The sequence below is a fragment of the Pyrus communis genome, chromosome 8, assembly GCF_041283825.1.
Source record: "Pyrus communis isolate YQ-2024b chromosome 8, ASM4128382v1, whole genome shotgun sequence".
Lineage (NCBI taxonomy): Eukaryota > Viridiplantae > Streptophyta > Magnoliopsida > Rosales > Rosaceae > Pyrus > Pyrus communis.
In genome coordinates, this window is record NC_142572.1 from 18,550,273 (window position 1) to 18,571,674 (window position 21,402).

Consider the following 21,402-nt stretch of genomic DNA (forward strand, 5'->3'; position numbering starts at 1 on the left):
ACGAATTACGAAACATAAAGGCCACAACCCAAAACGACGACGTTGCTTAAACATAACGTCTCGCTCCAAAATTTCCCCTTTCTGTTCAGATCTCACCCGTTACTTGCAGTGGACTGGTACGAAAACAGAGTTGAAGAAGAAGAGGTTCCAGGCTCCGATCCAATCCAAGCTCTTCGTCGTCCTTCAATGGAGGACGCTTACGCTCGATCCGTCACCGAGGTAATTTAGTAATTCACCAATCCAGTAATCCATCGGTTTTACCAGCTTCCAAATTCCTGTGTGTGCGTGTGTTTTTAGATGAAAGAATTTGAATCTTGAGGTGGAAGAATTGAATTCATTGGAAATTGGAAGCTTCTGTTGCAGCATTTCCATGAAGATGTGGTGTTTTTCGGTTCCAGTGACTGATTAATTCACTACTTCATTGTTTTGCCCGTGTGTTATTGGTTAGGTGTTGGATTTCTTCGGCGTGGACCCGAAGAAGGGCCTCAATGACTCACAGGTATTGTAAAGTTTGTTTCTTTCGGAGCGAAAGCTGTGAAATTTGTTCTGTTTTATTGGTTATTTAGTTCTAATTCAGTTTTGGAGTTAGTTTTATATACTCTTGAGGTTTGAATTGTTACGTTGTTCGCAGGTTGCGCAACATGCAAGACTCTACGGCAAAAATGGTATGCTTTCTCTGCTCCCAGCGTGTGTGCGTCTTCGTTCACCAATTCGGTTGTTTTGTCCTCCAGACTAGAGTGCTGGTTTTGGTATTATTTGTCAAGTTCTAATGTGGTTTCTTCTTTGGTGCATGCTTGGAATATGGTATGCAGTGCTTCCGGAAGAGAAAAGTAAGTAAACCACTTCCTTTCCCCCTACTCTATCCATCTCCCATAAGCAAGTTAACGTGATGTTTCTTTCATTGATTGCACGAGTACATTTTTGTTTATGTCTTCTCAAATCCCCCTACTCTTTCCTGTACTAAATGAAGCACGAGTTCCACCTGAAATTAGAGCTCGTTTGGATGTGCTTTTAAAATGATTGAAAGCGCTTTTGATGAAAATATTTTTGGAAACAATCCTTAGTAAAAATGCTAATAAATCCTGGAAAAGCACTTAAAGTGCTTCCTGGAAGAAGGACATAACTGGTGCTTCTTGTAGAAAGCACTTAAAGTGCTTTTGAAAAACATTTTCTCTAAAAGTGCTTTCAGTCATTTAAAAAGCACATCCAAACGAGCCCTTAGTTTTTCTCGTTGTTGTACTTATAGACCATTATTTGAATGTGCCTTTTAGCGGCCAATGGCTTGTGTACTGCCAATAATTTGTTAATACTCCCAATTTCACAAAGTGTAGAAAACCACAGTTATGATCCCTTTAGAAGAGGTGGCTGGTTTTGGTGAGGTTGGTGAGAATGAAGAATTTTAGGGAGTCTAAATACAAATTTGTTTACTCGAATTCATTTTTTAGGAGTATGCTACTGGTATGGATCTATCTATATCAAGATTGTGATTTTCATGCCTGTATTGAAAACTATCTATATTTCATATGCAGGGGCTTCATTCTGGAAATTGGTTTTGAAGCAATTTGATGATTTGCTTGTAAAGATCTTGATTGTTGCGGCGCTTGTTTCTTTTGTTCTGGCTTTGATTAATGGAGATACGGGATTAACAGCTTTTTTGGAGCCTTCTGTAAGATGTGATATTTTTCTGCTTTGCTAAACTGAATGCTTATTACTGTTGTTATTTATTATTTTTCAAAGCATGGGTTGAATTCACCTTTCAGGAGTAATCTACTAGCCAAAAAAGAAAAAAGATAGTATGCATGTTCTTCCTTAATACAATTTTTGTTTCCCTAAAAATAAAGAAGGAAAGATGCTATGCATGTTAAACTGTTATTTTAGACTGGCTAAAAAAGATTGTTAGTTTAGTTATTGATGCCTAGATGCATGTCCTTGTGCTTTCTTTGTCTTCATATTTTTATTTTCAATGTCTGGATGTGATTCTTATTCCTTCGTGTTTGATTTGCACTCAGCTATTCTCTCTGATTTTTTTTTTCAACTATTAAGTCGTTGATGCATGTCTTTTTGTTGAAGTATTGAAATATATCTTGCTCAAAATTTGTTGCTGTTGAAACTTTACAAGTAAGGCTTTGAATGTTATGATTCACTATAACTCTTTTCTACGTCTGTTGTTGATTAAGCACGCGGCATACAACTTGGTCTTAATAAAGATTCTATTGTCTTGAAATTATTGGGGCACAGGTTATTCTCTTGATATTGGCTGCAAATGCTGCAGTAGGAGTGATTACAGAAACAAACGCAGAAAAGGCTCTTGAGGTAACTTTTATATTTATAGCCTTTCAGAACTTGCATAAATATCAGAAAACATCTTGAAAGACTACCAAATCAGTGGATGTGGGAACCGTGCTTCCTTTTTCTATAAGTTCATTCTCTACTAAAACTTGAAGTTATGTTCAATTTGTTGATTGGCCATTAACACTTGAGTTAATCTACTTATCCTCACCCTTTCCCATGTACCCATGTCTACCTCTTACAATGCTTGTCTTTATTTTCTGTTGCACGTTGTAGAAGATTAATACATGAAGTCCTAGGTAACCTACTTTTCAATCTGGAAATTCTTAAATCAGTCCTTGCGGCTTTGACTTGTTCTGATTCCTTATTTTTACCCTTGATATTGTAGGAGCTACGTGCATACCAAGCTGATATCGCAACTGTGCTGCGAAATGGTAAAAAATTAATTTAGGAAGTGACTTGACAGGGCTAAATGCTGTTTGCACTATGATGTTTTGATTTCATGTTTCTAAGTCCTCTTTTGTATAAGGTTTTCATTCTAGAGCTTAATTTGTAAAAATCAGACCATAAGAAGTGTAAGGTAGTACACCCTTTTATTATGACGGTGTTGGTTGAGATCTCATCAGTGTGATCTTATGCTTGTGATATAGCTAGCTTTGTTTGAAAAAAGAGACCTTCATGGCTAGTCACACTGCTGAGCTGTCTGTGAAGGACTGAGAATAGTGAAACATATTTATTATTGTTGATTCTTTTTGGATGCTTTGCTTTTGTGATTAAATGTGACTCCTTGGATGGATCTTGGGGACAAAAAAGGGAAATTGAGGGAACATTGTTAATTTTGCTTGAAAAGGGATATAATTGCTAACTAAGGACAACCTAAGCTTTTGGGAGTAGTGGTTGACCAACAAAATCTTATGAGCATCATATCAAATTGCTTGATAAAATTGTGTCATCCTTTACCACTCAAAAGTTGACATAAAAGTAACTCCTTGCAGGTTGCTTCTCCATACTTCCAGCAACAGAGCTTGTCCCAGGTGATATTGTAGAAGTGGCTGGTAAGTAGCTTTGAGCATGCAAAATTGGTTTAATATTGTGGTTACTCTTGGATTTGATTTTTCTTTTGGGTTGGGTCAAATGTATAGTGGGAGGCAAAATTCCAGCTGATATGAGAATGATTGAGATGCTAAGTAATCAATTACGTGTTGATCAGGCAATTCTTACAGGTATATCTGCTTTATGTACTGGATATAGTAAATCAAATGGATATTTGTTTTGTTGATGGATACTTTTCATTATTGTTGTTTTTTTTGGTAAAAATTATTGTCTTTTAAAATTGTATGTATTGTAATTGTGACTTCATAATGATTGAGTGCATGCTGGATCAATTTATTTGAGAACTTTTGTTTGGTGATGGCAGGTGAGAGTTGCTCTGTCGGAAAAGAGCTCGAGTCCACTACTGCAACAAATGTTGTATATCAAGACAAGACAAATATCCTTTTCTCGGTAAAATTTTATGTTTCTTAAAGCTATATGCTGGATCCAGTTTCTATGTGCCCAGTTACCTATTTTATAAACTTGAGGGAATGGGTTGATCAAGTTTTCTATTTCTGTATGTTACAAAGCAATGATCAACGTCCTGCACATCTTGATCCTCAGGGTACAGTAGTCGTGGCTGGTAGGGCTAGAGCTGTTGTAGTAGGAGTTGGAACACACACTGCTATGGGTGGTATACACGATTCAATGTTGCAAACAGAAGATGTAAGAACTGTAAATTCAGATTTTTTTCAGTAGTTTATATCTGTGTGCTCTTACCATTTCAGTAACTTGTAATCTTGCTTTGAATTTTTAATTATTTTTCTAGCATTGATACAGTAAAGCTGTTTGTGTACTGCCATTACTGCCTAGTTCGAAGAAGTGTGGTTCTGCATATCTATATGGTTCTCTCTTCCTACTTGAAAAATCAGTAGCGAAATAATGGAAGAAGTCACAACATAGAGCACAGTACTCGAAATATCTTTACTTCATGAAGTCCTTTCTTCACTTTTTCTTCTAAAACTTGACATGAAAGAAGCTTGAAAGAAAAGATCCTTTGTTGAACTTGTAGTTTATATATAGATGACCTGAGCTTACTTCCGATTATTCATTTATACGGCTGTTTGCAGGAAGTGACGCCATTGAAAAAGAAGCTGGATGAATTTGGTACATTCTTGGCCAAGGTAACTCTCGAAGTTTTTATTTGGTCATTACTCTCCAGTATGCTTTATTATGCATTTCTTAACTTTCATTGCTTTCTCAGGTTATTGCTGGCATATGTGTACTGGTATGGATTGTAAATATTGGTCACTTTCGTGACCCTGCTCATGGTGGGTTCTTGCGTGGTGCAATTCATTACTTTAAGGTACACAGAAAATTCTTTTAGGTTTTCGTTTTCCTTGTAACTTTTTTCCATCACATTTCTGTTTCAATGGCTGATTTATAATGGCTCTTACTAATCTTTCCTGATTTAATGTTTACAAACTATTTTCTTGTGCCCACTAAGATTGCAGTCGCACTTGCAGTTGCAGCAATCCCTGAAGGACTTCCAGCTGTCGTTACAACGTTAGTACTTGAATGTATAGATCAAATGACAAAGACGTTATAATATGATGTCTGATGCTTTTCTTTGTCATGGTCTTTCTTCGTTTTGGTTCTAGTTGTTTGGCTCTTGGGACAAAACGAATGGCTCGGTTGAATGCCATTGTAAGGTCTTTGCCATCTGTTGAGACTTTAGGCTGCACTACAGTAATCTGCAGTGACAAAACCGGAACACTGACAACCAATATGATGTCTGCCTCAAAGGTGATTATCGAAAGACCTTGCCATAGTAAACAGTTGAATATGACCTTTCTAATCTTTTTGACTTCCTATATTCCTGTAAATAGCAAGGAACATAAATTGTCACTTCCTAGATTTATTGGCATATGTGTTTTTTATTTGATTGATTTGTGCCTTTGTATTGTCTTTATATATTACTTGCAGTAGAAACTTGTAATAACCTACCTCCAAAGGATGCAACACATGTGCATACATATGCAGTGGGGGAAGCAGACGCACAGAAGTGCATGCTCATGTGCATATTTATAGGCATTTCTGATAATGACAAGGAATTTGTGAGTTATGTAACATGAAGGACAACATGAATTCTGGTGTATGAGATGTTTGAAGTCATGTACAATTGTATTTGTTCATTTTACAAAGACATCAGTGTAATTGAAAGATTACTTTGCTCACCAGGTTTCACAGAACTGTGTGAAACTAAGTTACAACAGCCTGGCTGTCTGATTTAAAATCTTGGAGTGTTAATTTCAAACTTTCTTCACTTACTATAATTGTTGGCTTGGCGCAATTATGTTTCACTCAAATGATTTTTCACGCATTGCTACTCTCATCTCTGCAGGTTTGTGTGCTTCATACTGTACAACATGCTCCTGTTATTTCTGAATACAGTGTGAGTGGAACAACATATGCGCCGGAGGGCTTAATTTTTGACAGTACTGGGCTTCAGGTAATTTACTTTTGCATCTTTGGCATATTGACAAGAGTTAAAAAAATAAAAAATAGAAAAACTTTGAATGTGAAGTTGCAATACCTTCTACTGCCCAAAATTTGAATGTGTCACATGAAATATTACGATGGGGTTATATAAATGAGACCTGGCATAAGTTTTTAAATGCTTCATTCAGGTCTCCTTTTTAGTTCCGCACCAATTTGAAGTGTTCTCTATTTTTCAGCTTGAACTTCCAGCTCAGTCTCCTTGTCTTCTTCACATAGCAATGTGTTCAGCACTGTGCAATGAGTCTATCCTGCAATATAATCCTGACAAGAGTAACTATGAAAAAATTGGCGAGTCAACTGAAGTTGCCCTCCGTGTTCTTGCAGAGAAGGTTCGTTTATGTACTTATACAGTCTGAACATTTGCTAATAACTGAAGTTTTCAATTCTCACTATCTTCCCCTTCGTTTCTCTAGTTTTTTTGTCATGCAGTTATTCAAGGTTTGTACTTGTAAGTTCTTTTTCTTTCCTTTACAGATTGGTCTTCCTGGCTTTGATTCTATGCCTTCTTCTCTGAATATGCTGAGCAAGCATGAACGTGCATCTTACTGTAATCGCTACTGGGAGGACCATTTTAAAAAGGTTTGCCTTGTGATCCCTCCCCCTCAGTGCCCTCACACCCCGCCCCAAATGGAGAAAGAGATTAAATTGTTAAACTAATAGATCAAGATTAAAATATAGCTTATAAATATGTATGCTGCATGGTTTACAAATATCCAGTTTGTAGTTTTTATATTCTAATGCTTTTAGGTATTATTTTTTCTACATTTATATTATATTTTTATGATATGAAATATATACCATTTTCTTATGTATCTGGACATAATAATATCTGCCGATGAATTATGATGTTTTAATGCTGTTTCACCTCCTTACCGAACAACTTGGACTAACTTGTTATTGCTTCTACTTGTTGGTTTGTATTCTTGTGTACCTCTGTATATTTTTTTATTGGCCCTCTATTGTCGTCTGCTAAAAATACTAGGCTGTATCTTGATTTCTAGCTACAAATCATTGGCTGGTGTTTGTGCTTATGCATCTATGTCTTCCTTTGAGTTTTACTTTAATGTCATAAGTAGTAACAGTAGAACTATTTACTCAATAAACACAAAAGAAATACATTGGAAAAAAGTTTCTAAACTGCCATATTTCTGTTGCAGTAAGATTTGTTTTGCTTATTAGTTTAATATATTGCTTGCAGATTTCTGTTGCAGATTTTTCTCGTGATCGGAAGATGATGAGTGTTCTTTGCAGCCGAAACCAATTGCAAATTATGTTTTCAAAAGGTGCTCCAGAGAGTATTATTTCTAGATGCACCAGTATTCTGTGCAATGATGATGGTTCTGCCATACCACTAACCACTAGTATCCAGGCTGAGCTGGAATCAAGGTTCCATAGGTTAGGAATATTTTCTTCATCTCTCTTAGTGGCCCTAAAATTCTTACTAGTCAAACCTGTCTAAATTCTTGTAATGGCAAGCATAGAATTCTTTTGAGTTTGCAATACATATTTTTTGGACAGTTTTGCAGGAAAGGAAACACTAAGATGCTTGGCCCTGGCCTTCAAGCGGATGCCCATGGGTCTACGGAGTCTCTCCCATAATGATGAGAAGGATCTCACATTCATTGGGTTGGTATGCTTTCTTTTCAAAATATAAAGTCAAGTTTGGTTGCTGTGCCAAATACTTGCTACTGTACTTAATCGTGATTTTAATTTTTTATTTTGCAAGAAATGGACGTTGTCCTGATGTTCATTAGCTCTGTTATAATTTATTAATGTCGTATACATTTTTCTTACTTTGTTTCTTTTGAAGATCGGAATGCTTGATCCACCAAGAGAAGAAGTGAGAAATGCTATGCTTTCATGCATGACTGCTGGCATACGAGTTATAGTTGTAACCGGGGACAACAAGGTAGGTCTATCCTTTTATGCATGGATGTATGCTTATGCACATGTATATATCCACATACATGGTTAGAACACTCCGGCTGATTTGGGCATGATTTCAGTCAACAGCTGAATCACTTTGCCGCAAGATAGGGGCTTTTGATCACTTAGAAGATCTTGCTGGACACTCATACACTGCAACTGAGTTTGAAGAATTACCAGCAATGCAGAAAACGCTGGCATTGCAACGCATGGCACTATTCACCAGGTATACTGGTTGCATCCATGCTGTATCTTGTCAATTTTCTATGCAAGATTATGAATTTGCCATGTGTTCCATCTTTTTTAATCATCTTTTTGTCAAATTTTCTCTTTCAATATCTTGAGTAAGTGTGCTTTTTTCTTTGGTTTGTTTAGAGTTGAACCTTCTCATAAAAGGATGCTGGTTGAGGCCTTGCGAAACCAGAACGAAGTGGTACACCCCTCTATAGCCTTATCACTGGACACTGAATCAATATATCGATGCAATACCTTCATTTTAGCCTAGGAATCGATGTTTGCTCTATTAAAATTTGTAAAAGAAACTTATTCCTTTGAGGATATGAGTTGAGGGTACAAATGATTGATGTGAGAACAACGCTAGTGGCACTAGTCATGAAACTCTAGATTAATCTTTTTCGTGCTCACTGTGCATGCTCTTCTGTGGACTTTCCTGAATCTTTGGTGTGCTTGTTAGGTTGCAATGACTGGTGATGGTGTTAATGATGCACCTGCACTAAAAAAGGCAGATATTGGAATTGCCATGGGTTCAGGAACAGCCGTTGCCAAGGTACTCATTTTTTGCACGCTAATTAGTAAAGAGCTTTCCTTTTTAGTGAGAAGCTTAAACCACGTTCCTTGCACTGTTTGCACTGTCTGAGGCCACCTTAACAGTGTGATAGTGCCCGATGCCTGTTGCAGTCTTCAAACTAAAGTTACTGAGTACCTATATCACTAGGTGAAGAGGCCGTTAGTAAGTGGCCTCTTTTCAATTATCATTTCATTCTTATTTTGAAGTCATATCTGCATCCAAACACATGTATGCACTTAAAAGCTCCAGCCCATATATAATTAAAGGCAATAGCATGTAAATGCACTCTTTCACCAATGAAGCCCAGGATACATATTGTTTTCACCCTTGCCATTGCGAAATCAACTTCTATACTATTTGGTTCCTAGAGCCATTCTTGGTTTTATCACCACATTGTAGTTTTACTTTACTCTTCTCACCGCTGTTATTTTTGCCCTTATCAGAGTGCTTCAGATATGGTTTTGGCAGATGACAATTTTGCTACTATTGTTGCAGTAAGCCTTTCTTTCTCCATTTTCATTTTTATATTATTTTGGCTAGTATTGTATTTCTACTAGTCAATGAGGACTTTTACGTATATGCCTGTTCCATTTAGCTTTATTAGTGGTTAATTCTTGGCAGGCTGTTGCAGAGGGAAGGGCCATATACAATAACACGAAGCAATTTATCAGATATATGATCTCTTCAAATATTGGCGAAGTAGTTTGTATATTTGTGGCAGCTGTACTTGGCATACCTGATACCCTAGCCCCTGTGAGTTCTTTTACGTGCGAATTATGATATTTCATTTTCCAACTCATTCTATTCGAGAACAGTAATGTCTTCTGCTTCTTTTACTTTCATGTCCTTGAAACTTTCATGAAAAATATTTCCAGGTCCAGTTGCTCTGGGTCAACTTAGTTACTGATGGATTGCCTGCCACTGCTATTGGTTTTAATAAGCAAGATTCTGATGTGATGAAGGCTAAACCTCGAAAGGTATTGTATTAATTAATTCTTCCATCAGTATTCTGATTTGTTCTTTCTTTTCCTCCTTTTATATGTCTTTAACACTAGTTGCCTAAAAGTGGCTGAATGAGAAATGGCGTTGAGTTTTTTTCTATGGAGATTATTAGAGATAAATATCAAGGACAAGTTCGGACATTTATTTTGTTTCACTAGGCCATATGTGTGTTTCATCCATTATTGATGTTATCTTAATCTCATAAAACTAGTCTTTCTGTGGTTCAAAAAAGTTCTAGTTTTAGCATAACGTCACTCTAACTTCTATATGTGTACAGGTCAATGAAGCAGTTGTTTCTGGATGGCTGTTTTTTCGTTATTTGGTAATTGGAGGTATGCATAGTTCCCATTAAATATGGTTCCCAGTGAAATTAATCCCACATGTACTAGTTTATCTATAATTAAAAGCTGTAAAGCATTGTAGTGCATCCCTTTTACGTTATTTTTTCAATATGAAGCAATGTTAAGCCTCATAATAGTAAGTCATTTAATCTCTCTTTCATAAGCTTATATTTAAACAAATGAATTGGCATTACTTGCTGAATGGCCTTTTGATCCCTGCTTTGGTTGCACTCCTTTTCCATTATGTATCGATAGAGAAAAGGACTGTCCAGAATTGGTGCTGCCAATTAGTAAAAAACTTAAGCCATAACATGAAGCCATTTATTGAATATAACATGATTGATCCTATTTGTTTAGGATTTTTTGTGTCAAGATTTAGCGCTTGTTTATTTTCCTCATGCAAATCAAATGAAGGTTTATGAATTGCAGCTTATGTTGGGCTTGCCACGGTTGCGGGATTTATATGGTGGTTTGTTTACTCTGATAGCGGTCCTCAACTGCCATATTCTGAATTGGTAAGATCATACAGGCTCTGAAATTCTGTACTTGCTAAAATCATCGTCCGCTTGTTTACTGGTTTCTACACATTTTATGACATACGTTTAATTGTTACTTACATGGAAATGTCTGTAGACTAGACACTTATAACATCCTCCGTTATGTATAAACTGCTGGTTTTCACCTTTTTTGTTATTTCATTCCAGATGAATTTTGACTCATGCTCAACGAGGGAGACAACTTATCCATGCAGTATATTTGATGATCGCCATCCATCAACTGTATCCATGACTGTGCTTGTAGTTGTTGAAATGTTTAACGCCTTGAATAATCTCAGCGAAAATCAGTCTCTTGTGTAAGCATATACGTAGATATTAATACTACAATTTACTTTTAAAATTTAAGTTACTACTTTGCCCCAACTCAAATTCCAGTTTATTTCTAATGACTAAGTTATTTCAGTTCGACATTTTTGGTTGGAAACTAGACTGACTTTAGCACTGACTTTCTCTGGTTTCCAGTGTTATCCCTCCATGGAGTAACTTGTGGCTTGTTGGTTCAATTATTCTAACGATGATCCTTCACGTACTAATATTATACGTCCATCCACTCTCTATTCTTTTCTCCGTAAGTAGTCTTATACCTGCTCGTGTTTGGCAGTTTCTTTTATTGTTTTTATGTAAATGAACATTACTAATGGTCCCGTAAATGTAATATTTTGTGCTGTAGGTTACACCGTTATCTTGGGCCGACTGGATTGTTGTGCTATACCTTTCATTTCCCGTATGTGGTTTATCTTTCAGATCTCCTATGTTTTGACTCCTGTTTTTTAATACTCTTTGTCAATGCTCATTCAAGCTTTCGATCGTGATCTGATTTTAGGTTGTTATCATCGATGAAGTGCTAAAATTCTTCTCAAGAAGTTCTACTGGTAATCATCTTTGCTTTTCGAAGTATTGTCATTTTTATTTCCGCAAAATGCGTTTATCTCCTTGTCTATAACATGTATGACTTATGTTAGCTCAGATTGGATTCGAATAACAATACTGTTGTCTCATAGATTTTGCTGGCTGTTACTCCTCTTGTAGGCACACGGTGGTTCAATCTCCGGTGGAGGCGGCCTGATTTTCTGCCAAAAAGGGAATCACGTGACAAATAGAAACGGAGCTTTATGTGTTCCAAATTTTTTGAGACACCTAAACTGGGGAGACAAATTTCGTCTGAAGACTATGTCATCCTTCAACACAAACGAGCAACTGCGCATTCCCGATGGCAACTCACTTGTTTGCATACTTACTCGAAATAGAGGAGCGAAAAACGTCGCAGAAGTATTGAGTATCCCATTCTGTACAAGAAATATGTATGCCGGAAAACGTTGTCAAATGAACTGAAAGGAAAAGTCCGGCAAGAGATAGCAAAGATGTCCCATTTGTTCATTCGGGTCTTGTATCCGGTAACTTAGACATATATGTTGAAATTCTCGTCGTGACGTAGTTTTCGTCCTTATACGACCATATTATGGACTATCTGTGTTCAATGTGGATGTCGTTTTCTCGCACAAGTAATAATTTATTTTTGAAATAAATACCGTTAAATAATTGAAATCCAGTCAATTCTTGAACCTTCCGTACGTGAAGGGCTTCGCAGACCTAGGGAAAACACGCTTCAAAATTGACCCGCCATAGCGTTAGCGATGTTAAAATTGACCTAGTTTTTCTTTCTGGTTTAACCGCATTTTACGCCATAAGGTTCGTTCGGGGTCTCATTTGTAAAATGGGTAGTTTTAATTAATATGTGAGTATTACATCACGTGGTTTTTTAATTGCATTAATTTAGTAACAGTTAATTTCAGCATCTGATTAAACATTAATGCTTATGTAGCATATATTGGATCCACATTTTAAGCTTGACTGTTAATTTCATAAAATGATTTAAAGACTAAAATACTAACATTGAAATCGGTGGTCAACGTGTACTTAAAATGTGGGAGAGATTTTTCAGTATGATCGAAAAACGAGATAGTACACCATGTGTCACTATACAAATGGTGGGATATGTGTGTTAAAAAGTTAATAACTTAAAAAATAAAATTGCCAATTAGACGCTGAAAATAAAATCTCATAACTCAATACTGAAACCACGTGGTGTGATATGCAAAAAATAAAATATCATAACTCATTTTGCAAATAACCCCCAAAACTTTGGTGTAAAATAAAATTAACCTATTTTTACTTTTTATTTTTCGGAATAATAAATGTTTTATTAAATACCAAAAATGAACATAAGAAAACAAAAAAATGGATGATGTGGTCCTTGTATTTGAATGCTGCATATCAACGTCCTTTCTCAAATTTTCCGTGAATGTGCTCACGTGGCTCACGAGTGGTCCTACCAATCCAATCATGTAATGCTACGTGAATTATATGCAAATAATTAATTCATGAATTTTAAAATACATTCGACAAGATTCATCAAGCTCGCATCCCACACAAGTTAATGATAGACAGAGAAAATGATAAGGGTGGCCCAAAAAGAAGAGAGGGGAAAAGACAGAGAAAGTTTGTTTTTGAAAAACAGAAAACATAAAATATTTACTAAATGACTTTTCAATTAAAAACAAATAAAATTAAAAATTAAAAACGAAATGATTATCAAACAATTCCTGTGACATCCCGTCCCGGGATTATTAAAATGTACTAGTGAAATGACTTTTCTACCCCTAGTTCGTTTCGTTTTGTCGTTTGGTGGTTTTGTGTGGTGTGGCATGTGTTGGGCCACACACACACATGCACACTCACTGTCTCTCTCTGCCCTTTCTCTGTCTTTCCCTATCTCTCTCTCTCTCCCGAGTTCCCTTTCCCTTCCCACTCACCATAAACGTACGGACAACACACAACTCACCCAAACCTTAGTAGATCGAGGGAACCAACTACACCATTGGACTCGTGAGGCTGAGAGGAGCACGATCGTACCATTTTCAGGTAAGAACTCCGACGTTTTCACGTCGATTTCACGAGCTCCGATTTGTGTACTGTTCATGCAAACCTTAATCTAGCACGTTTTTGGAATTTTGAAGCTCGTAGATGTCTTAGTGAGGTCCCAAGGAGCCTCGGAGTGCTTCATTGGACAAATTTGGACGTCGAAATAGCTTGGTTCGAAGTTGGCCGATTTTCGAGTTTGGAGACAGGTATGATCCCGTGGTTTTTAGCCTTTAAAAGTAGTATATCGTGATTCTACTAGTCATAAGCTTCATTTTGGCGTTTGAATCATGAAAAATGGTTGAGAAATGAGTGAGAAAACAAAGTTTGAAGTTTTTCCAGTTTTCCGGCGCCGGCGACGTCGCCGGAGGCTCGCCGGAGAAGGTGACGGAATATTCCTGACGCCGTTGACGGAATCCGTTAGAAATAACGGAATATTCCTCACGGCGTCAGTTGACGCCGTCCGTGTGCACCGCACGTGCCTGCGCGTGGCCGGCGCGTGGGGGTGCGTGCGGCGGAGGAAATTTTTTCTAAAAATATGGTTGTGATCCTGAGGTTGTGTAGAGCACGTTGGTATATTCATTTGTCCATTTTGAGCAATGTATGAGAAGTTATTACGAAAGTTAGGTTATGTGCTTTAAAGTTAACGTTTTTATAGTTATTTCACATATAGGTGACACGTACCCCGAGGACGAGCGTTCGCACTCGAGGCAGGGGGGCTACGACCCTTCCACTTATCAGTGAGTGGGCTTTTGTTTTCCGTATATACCTATATACATTTATATTCCCAGAAATTGATTAAAAAGGGTTATTTATGTTATGCCATGCACCATATTATTATTGTTTATGCATCATCACATACATTAGTAGTGGCATACATTTATATATGCGTATTGGGTGCCGTGGACGCACAGGTAAGTGCCAGATAAGTGGTATGCATGTTTATATTCAGTAGTAGTTTGAGATGCTTAGAGAGCTCATAACCTGCACCCCCGATATTAGTGCTCTCGCCCAGAGTAGGGCACAGTCCTTCACGTGATGTTCACCTCCCGCACCAGACGCTCAGCTTGGATCCAAGTTAGGTGCACAATCCTATCGTACAAACCACTTTAGGTGGTTCCGACTCGTAGGTGACCCGCAATTATTCGCACAGTCTTCACGTGATCATAGCACTAGAGCGTACATATATATTACACCCAGGCCTGTCGTACAGACCACTTTAGGTGGTTCCGACTCGTGGGCAGGTTCAGTTATTGAGTTTGAGATTTGAGCTCTATATGCAGCCGTACAGGTCACGTTAGGTGACTCCGGCTGCCAGATTATATGTTATTGATATGATTTATACCTGAGCACTTGCATTTCATTCTGAGGTTTCGACATGGCATATTCTTGAGCATGATTGGCATATCTATATACATACGTACATATGTTCATTTTCTGGGAAGTATACAGGTTTTACGGCGAGGGGTTAGAATCTTGTTTTTGAAATGGTTTTTGAAAAGCTTTGTTTTTGCCCACTCACGCTTTTGTTTTGCGCCCCTCCAGGTTCTAGTTGATTAGCAGTTTCGGTGGTTTCCCAGAGGGCTTGTCCGGCATTTCTGACAGATACTCACCAGCGTAGGGTCACCTTCGGGTGTACTTATGTCGCAACTTCTCTTTTGGACTGTTGTAGTCTTGCTCTGACTTTGTATCTCACTTTTACTAGCACTTGTTTTAGTACTTTTGTATGCTAGTTTTTAATCATTCGTACTTTTATGTTACTACTCTATTAGCTTCCGCACGTGCACATGGTTACGTCACCTTCGTGTGATGGCCAGCACGCCCTGATCTTGGTCGAGGTGTGTCAATTCCTACTTGTGTGAGGTTTCATAATTTGTCCTTCAGTTTTCAAATTTCATATTTTTCAAAACTCTATAAAACTTATTACCACAAAATAAAAAAAATAAAAAAATAAAAAAGTAAATAAACTCTATAAAAATTGAAATAATTGTCAAATTGACACTTAATAGTCATGCAGCTCATTGATCCTTGATAATCAATACAACATACATATCAGGAAATTTGATCAAATTAAAACGATATAGAGATTACTCATTTAAATTGATGTGAGCACATTGACTCACGAGTGGTCCTACCAATCCAATCATACAATGTTATGTGAATTATATACAAATAATTAATTCATGAATTTTAAAATACATTCGACAAGATTCATCAAACTTGCATCCCACATGAGTTAATGATAGACTGAGAAAATGATAAAGATGACCCAAAAAGAAGAGAGGGGGAAAGACAGAGAAAGTTTATTTATGAAAAACGGAAAACATAAAGAATTTACGAAACAACTTTTCAATTAAAAATAAATAAAATTAAAAATTAAATGATTATCAAACAATTCCTACTTGTGTGAGGTTTCATAATTTATCTTTCAATTTTCAAATTTCATATTTTTCAAAACTCTATAAGAATTAAAAACTAAAAATTGAAATAATTATCAAATTGACACTTAATAGTCATGCAGCTCATTGATCCTTGATAATCAATACAACATACATATCCGGAAATTTGATAAAATTAAAACAATATAGAGATTACTCATTCAAATTCACTTGAGCACACTGACTCACGAGTGGTCCTACCAATCCAATCATACAATGCTACGTGAATTATATACAAATAATTAATTCATGAATTTTAAAATACATTCGACAAGATTCATCAAACTTGCATCCCACATGAGTTAATGATAGACTGAGAAAATGATAAAGATGACCCAAAAAGAAGAGAGGGGGAAAGACAGAGAAAGTTTATTTATGAAAAACGGAAAACATAAAGAATTTACGAAACAACTTTTCAATTAAAAATAAATAAAATTAAAAATTAAATGATTATCAAACAATTCCTACTTGTGTGAGGTTTCATAATTTATCTTTCAATTTTCAAATTTCATATTTTTCAAAACTCTATAAGAATTAAAAACTAAAAATTGAAATAATTATCAAATTGACACTTAATAGTCATGCAGCTCATTGATCCTTGATAATCAATACAACATACATATCCGGAAATTTGATAAAATTAAAACAATATAGAGATTACTCATTCAAATTCACTTGAGCACACTGACTCACGAGTGGTCCTACCAATCCAATCATACAATGCTACGTGAATTATATACAAATAATTAATTCATAAATTTTAAAATACATTCGACAAGATTCATCAAGCTTGCATCCCACACAAGTTAATGATAGACGGAGAAAATGATAAGGGTGGCCCAAAAAGAAGAGAGGGAGAAAGATAGAGAAAGTTTAATTTTGAAAAACGGAAAACATAAAGTATGTACTAAACGACTTTTCAATTAAAAAATAAATTAATTAAAAATTAAAAACGAAATGATTATCAAACAATTCCTACTTGTGTGAGGTTTCATAATTTGGCTTTCAATTTTCAGTTTTAAAATATCATATTTTTCAAACCTCTATAAAAATTAAAAACTAAAGATTGAAATAATTTTCAAATTGATGTTGTAAACATTCCTAGTTAAAATGTGATTGTGTAAATCTTGGATTAGATTTGATTATAGTTATCCTTTCTTATTGTATCTTGTATTCCTTGGGGATGAAGGAATATCTTCTCTAATTTTACTACTATAAATAAAGGCACAATGTAGGAGGGATAACAACACACATTCCCCTACAATTCTACAAACACATCTTTCTCACTCTCTCTTCTCCTTGCCACCGGCCACTGCCGCCACCTTAACCTTGTCAGATAAAATAGACCACAACACGTCATCAGCACGCTCCAACCGCTACACTTAGGAATTTGACATTGAAGAATTTTTCTACATCAAACCAGTTCATCCATATCACCACGCAATCAGGTTATTTCAAAACAATGGTTTTTATCTCAATATTTTTGCAGCCCTGATAGCATGAACATTCACCATAATGCATGACCCAACTTTATGTTTTCGAATATTAGATTCTACATAAATTGTGTGTGCATTATATTCATAATTGTTGAATTATGTGAATTTGATATTTGCCATGAATTGCATCAAAAATATATACATGCATTATATTATTGAATTGAATATGCTTTGAATTGAATTAAATAAATAAAAAATTTGCAATTGGGAAACCTAGGGTCATTTGAACCCGCACCCTGCACTACCCAATCCATGGTGATGGGCCATACTGTGCAAGCCACCAACACCAGGCCAGTAGCCTACGACAGCTTGGCGAGCCCAACCCAAAAATCGAACCCCGGTCGCAAGCCTTAGACCAAAACGGTGCGTTTGATGCACCACCATCCCGACCCACAGCCTGAAGCCCAAGTCTCCCACGTCAATTTTTCCGACGAAACACGACTTGCAATCGTGCAATCTAGACAACCTCATCGTTTTTGCCAACGATTTCTCGAAATTCCAAAAGACTTTCATGGGTTGTTTTGCTTGAATTCATTCGGCTCTCTCTCCCCCGACGTTGAGATCTCCTTTCCGACGAACCATGGCTTGCCCCGACTTGGAAACGCCGTCAACTAATTATGGCGTTCTTCCCCGGCAAAGCACACCCTGCATGTGATGGGCTGTTCTTTTGGTCCAACAACATAGCCCTTTGGGCTTTGGTTCTTCACGGACCAATCTAAAACCAAAACTTGGATTTGGGTTTGTATGCCAAAGCCCTGATGACATCTTGTAGACGTTTATTTTGACTTTGCATTTCTCACGCATTTTTCCTTAGATTATGGATTTTGTCCCTACTCAGGTTTTTGCCATAGCTTTAGGGTTTTTTTAGTGAGATTTACTACTTATGCAAGTTCCTACCTTATTGAGAATAAGCGTTGTTCCTTAGAAACAATGTCGACGTGTCGACTTCCTCAACTTCTGCATGATGCTGAATCTACCTTAAGTATTTACACACTCAAGGGGGAGTGTTGTAAACATTCCTAGCTTAAGTGTGATTGTGTAAATCCTATATTATATTTGATTCTAGTTATCATTTCCTATTGTATCTTGTATTCCTTGGGGATGAAGGAATATCTTCTCTCATTTTACTACTATAAATAAGGGCACAATGTAGGAGCGATAACAACACACATTCTCCTACAATTCTACAAATATATCTCTCTCACTCTCTCTTCTCCTTGTCGCCGGCCAACCTAACCTTGTCAAATAAAATAGACCACAACAAACAATTGACACTTAATAGTCATGCATCTCATTGATCCTTGATAATCAATACAACATACATATCCGGAAATTTGATAAAAGTAAAACAATACAGAGATTACTCATTTAAGTTCACGTTAAAATGACAAGTTTTACTCTCCTTTTTTAAATGACAAGTTTAACTCTTTTAGTTGACGTGAACATTTACTTTATTTTATTTGTGACCAGTAAACTAATTAGTAATATCGTATTAAACTAATTAACAACCATAAATTAACCTTAGTCGTATTTGTGTGGAATTCGTTTATAGAGTGAAAAAGCCGACCATTGTGCACGAATTGCCACCTCAAAGCTATGGGCCCAAAACTGGAGTAAAGTCCAAAAAGACTGCAATGATGCTGGGGCCAAAAGCCCACAGAATTTTTCTGAACCTACGTGGCGCTTAGTGATTTGTCCACCTCACAAGAATAAAGTGGACATCACAAGAAAGCTCCAGCACATTAGATTAAATTTTGGTTTATCAAAAGCTTAAAATGATATGATATTTGTAAAATATATCAAATTATCAAATTGTCAATGGCTTGCATTTCTACGTCATGTTTAGGCAGCATAATGTTTAAATATAAGTGATGAAAGGTTATCTTTGAATCTCTCTTTTTTTTTTATTAGGTTTGTCTTTGTGTGTTGGGATGGTTTGGAATTTGAATATCGTATATATGTACTATTATGTATCTGGTATGACCGACATTCTATTACGATACTGTTATAATATAAATTTGTCAACTACGTGTATTATAATACATCGTGCATAGTAGTTAACTGAATATTTTGATTAAATTAAATGAAAAGAAAATTACTTACGTCATCTATTTAAAAATTTTAAGTTACCATTCATCCTATTTTGTACGGAATTGAAATACTAATAATTTGGTGTCAAGATTTCAAATGACGAATGAGTGACTCCCTACATGGTGAATCATTTATTATTTATTGTATTTTGTTTGGTCAAGTTATGTATAATGTATTTTCTCGCATTCTTCAACAGATGGTACTCATCCACAATTGATAAGAATCTATAGTTGATTGATTATACGTGTAATATAATTAATTGAATTTTAAGATAGACAAAATTACTTGCATCTTTAGCATGTTACGCATTCTCCCTAGCCTTTTACAATAATATCCCTACAATTTTGTTTATCGCAAGTTGCAACACATTTTTTTAAGAGAAACGGTAGCTTTCATAGAAGATTGAAGAATCCGTATAAAACAAAGTAGCTACAAACAATAGTGTCAACTTAATTACAACAGTCCTCTAATTACAAGTTAGAGATGAGGTCCGGAGGATCCTCAAATCAGCAACAAAAGCAACCAATATGAAGGGCGTAGTAGGCTAAGTGATGAGCTTGTATTGGCTTGGCGCCGCAAATGGGAAGGGTAGGCTCCAGTGATCGCAACCATCATTGATCCGGCATCCTCTTCGATTACAAACCATCACTGATTTGGCAACACATGCAGGGCTAGCTTTAAGGGTAGTTAGGTCATCTCCAACTGACCTGGTCAAATAGCCATAAGGTTAAAAATAACTCGGAATGACACGAAAACCGTCTCCAACTAAGGGCTAGGCCAAAAGCTTGTGACCCCCACCAGGCCAAAACCCCCCAAATCAGGCCAGCGGGCTAGCCATTTCTAGCCAGCCAGTCAGCCCTTCGACGTTAGAATGTCAAGCTTGACTTTGTGGCAAGTGCAACAATACCACGCTTTCTTTGTTATTGTGGCAAGTGGCACTCAAAATATGTCTGAAAACTTTATTTTAATATGGTAGTTTAATTTAATTAACTATATTAATTCAATTAAAATAATAAATTATTGAGGGGTTATGTTTGATCTGTGGCTCTTTGGCCCACTTGGTTGGAGATGATATAAAATATGGCCTGCTATAGGGCTAAACATGGCCCTTTGGCCCTCCTTCGGTTGGAGATGGCCTAAGAGAGTAGGTGGGCCGCCTAGGGCTCTTACTCGGAGGCCCCCCAATTTTTATTTATTATATATCTACATTCAGATTACAATGTTATTTTTGTTCAAATAAGAAGTTTACAGACTTTGAGTCTTTGAGTGTTTGCTTATAGAATTTTGTTAACCATACCAATTACAATTGTCTCTCGATCTATAAAGAAGTTTTTCAAAATTAAAGTTGTTCAAATCTTATCTTCAATCAACTATGTCACAAAATGGATTAGCTATTTGATCAATTGAAAAAGAATTGGTTGAAAAATTAGATTATGTAAATTTAATTAGTACACATACGCCTAAAAACGCAAGATGTGTAATATTTAAGTAATGTTTGTATATATTTCTTCTTTTCGTAAAAAATAATAATATTTGATGTAGAAATAGTTTCATGTATTTAACAAATTTTAAATTTTTATTAATAATTGATTTGTTCACTTCACAAGAATAATTTGGACATCACAAGAAGCTCCAGCACATTAAATAAAATTTTGTTTATCAAAAGCTTTAAATTATATGATATGACTTTGTGAAAATATATCAAATTACCAAATTGTCAATGGCTTGCATCTCTACATGGTGAATCATTTATTAATTATTGTATTTTATTTCGTCAAGTTTCGATACATGTAATATAATATATTGAATTTTAAGATAAACAAAATTACTTACATCTTTAGCATGTTACTCATTCTCCCTAGCCTTTTAGATAAATATCCTTACGATTTTTGTTTAATAGAAGTCAACACATTGAAAAAAAATTAGAATATGTTACTCGCC

At 36.1% G+C, this 21,402-nt stretch overlaps 1 protein-coding gene across 3 annotated transcripts; it reads left to right on the forward strand.

The window, feature by feature from the left end:
* Window positions 1-29: 29 nt before the first annotated feature.
* LOC137717921 (calcium-transporting ATPase 3, endoplasmic reticulum-type) lies at window positions 30-11,995 on the forward strand. Of its 3 annotated transcripts, none has more exons than XR_015965448.1 (34): window positions 30-219; window positions 449-499; window positions 632-665; window positions 813-830; window positions 1,530-1,666; window positions 2,239-2,313; window positions 2,678-2,723; window positions 3,285-3,344; window positions 3,432-3,512; window positions 3,707-3,792; window positions 3,946-4,047; window positions 4,452-4,505; window positions 4,586-4,687; window positions 4,829-4,887; window positions 4,983-5,127; window positions 5,726-5,833; window positions 6,060-6,212; window positions 6,358-6,462; window positions 7,082-7,278; window positions 7,402-7,513; window positions 7,694-7,792; window positions 7,890-8,035; window positions 8,185-8,242; window positions 8,504-8,596; window positions 9,061-9,111; window positions 9,239-9,370; window positions 9,493-9,594; window positions 9,897-9,951; window positions 10,375-10,475; window positions 10,665-10,813; window positions 10,980-11,085; window positions 11,188-11,241; window positions 11,341-11,389; window positions 11,547-11,995. XR_015965448.1 is itself a non-coding variant. In XM_068457425.2 (34 exons), exons 1-34 carry the CDS (start codon window positions 187-189, stop codon window positions 11,615-11,617), a joined length of 3,009 nt encoding a protein of 1,002 aa, XP_068313526.2. In that variant the 5' UTR covers window positions 36-186; the 3' UTR covers window positions 11,618-11,995. The 3 variants fall into 3 exon arrangements, 2 of the variants coding, with proteins under 2 accessions (XP_068313526.2, XP_088554873.1); XM_068457425.2 differs by having other exon boundaries at window positions 36-219; window positions 10,390-10,475; XM_088698747.1 differs by lacking the exon at window positions 6,358-6,462 and adding an exon at window positions 6,297-6,321 and having other exon boundaries at window positions 50-219; window positions 7,095-7,278; window positions 10,390-10,475.
* Window positions 11,996-21,402: the final 9,407 nt, after the last annotated feature.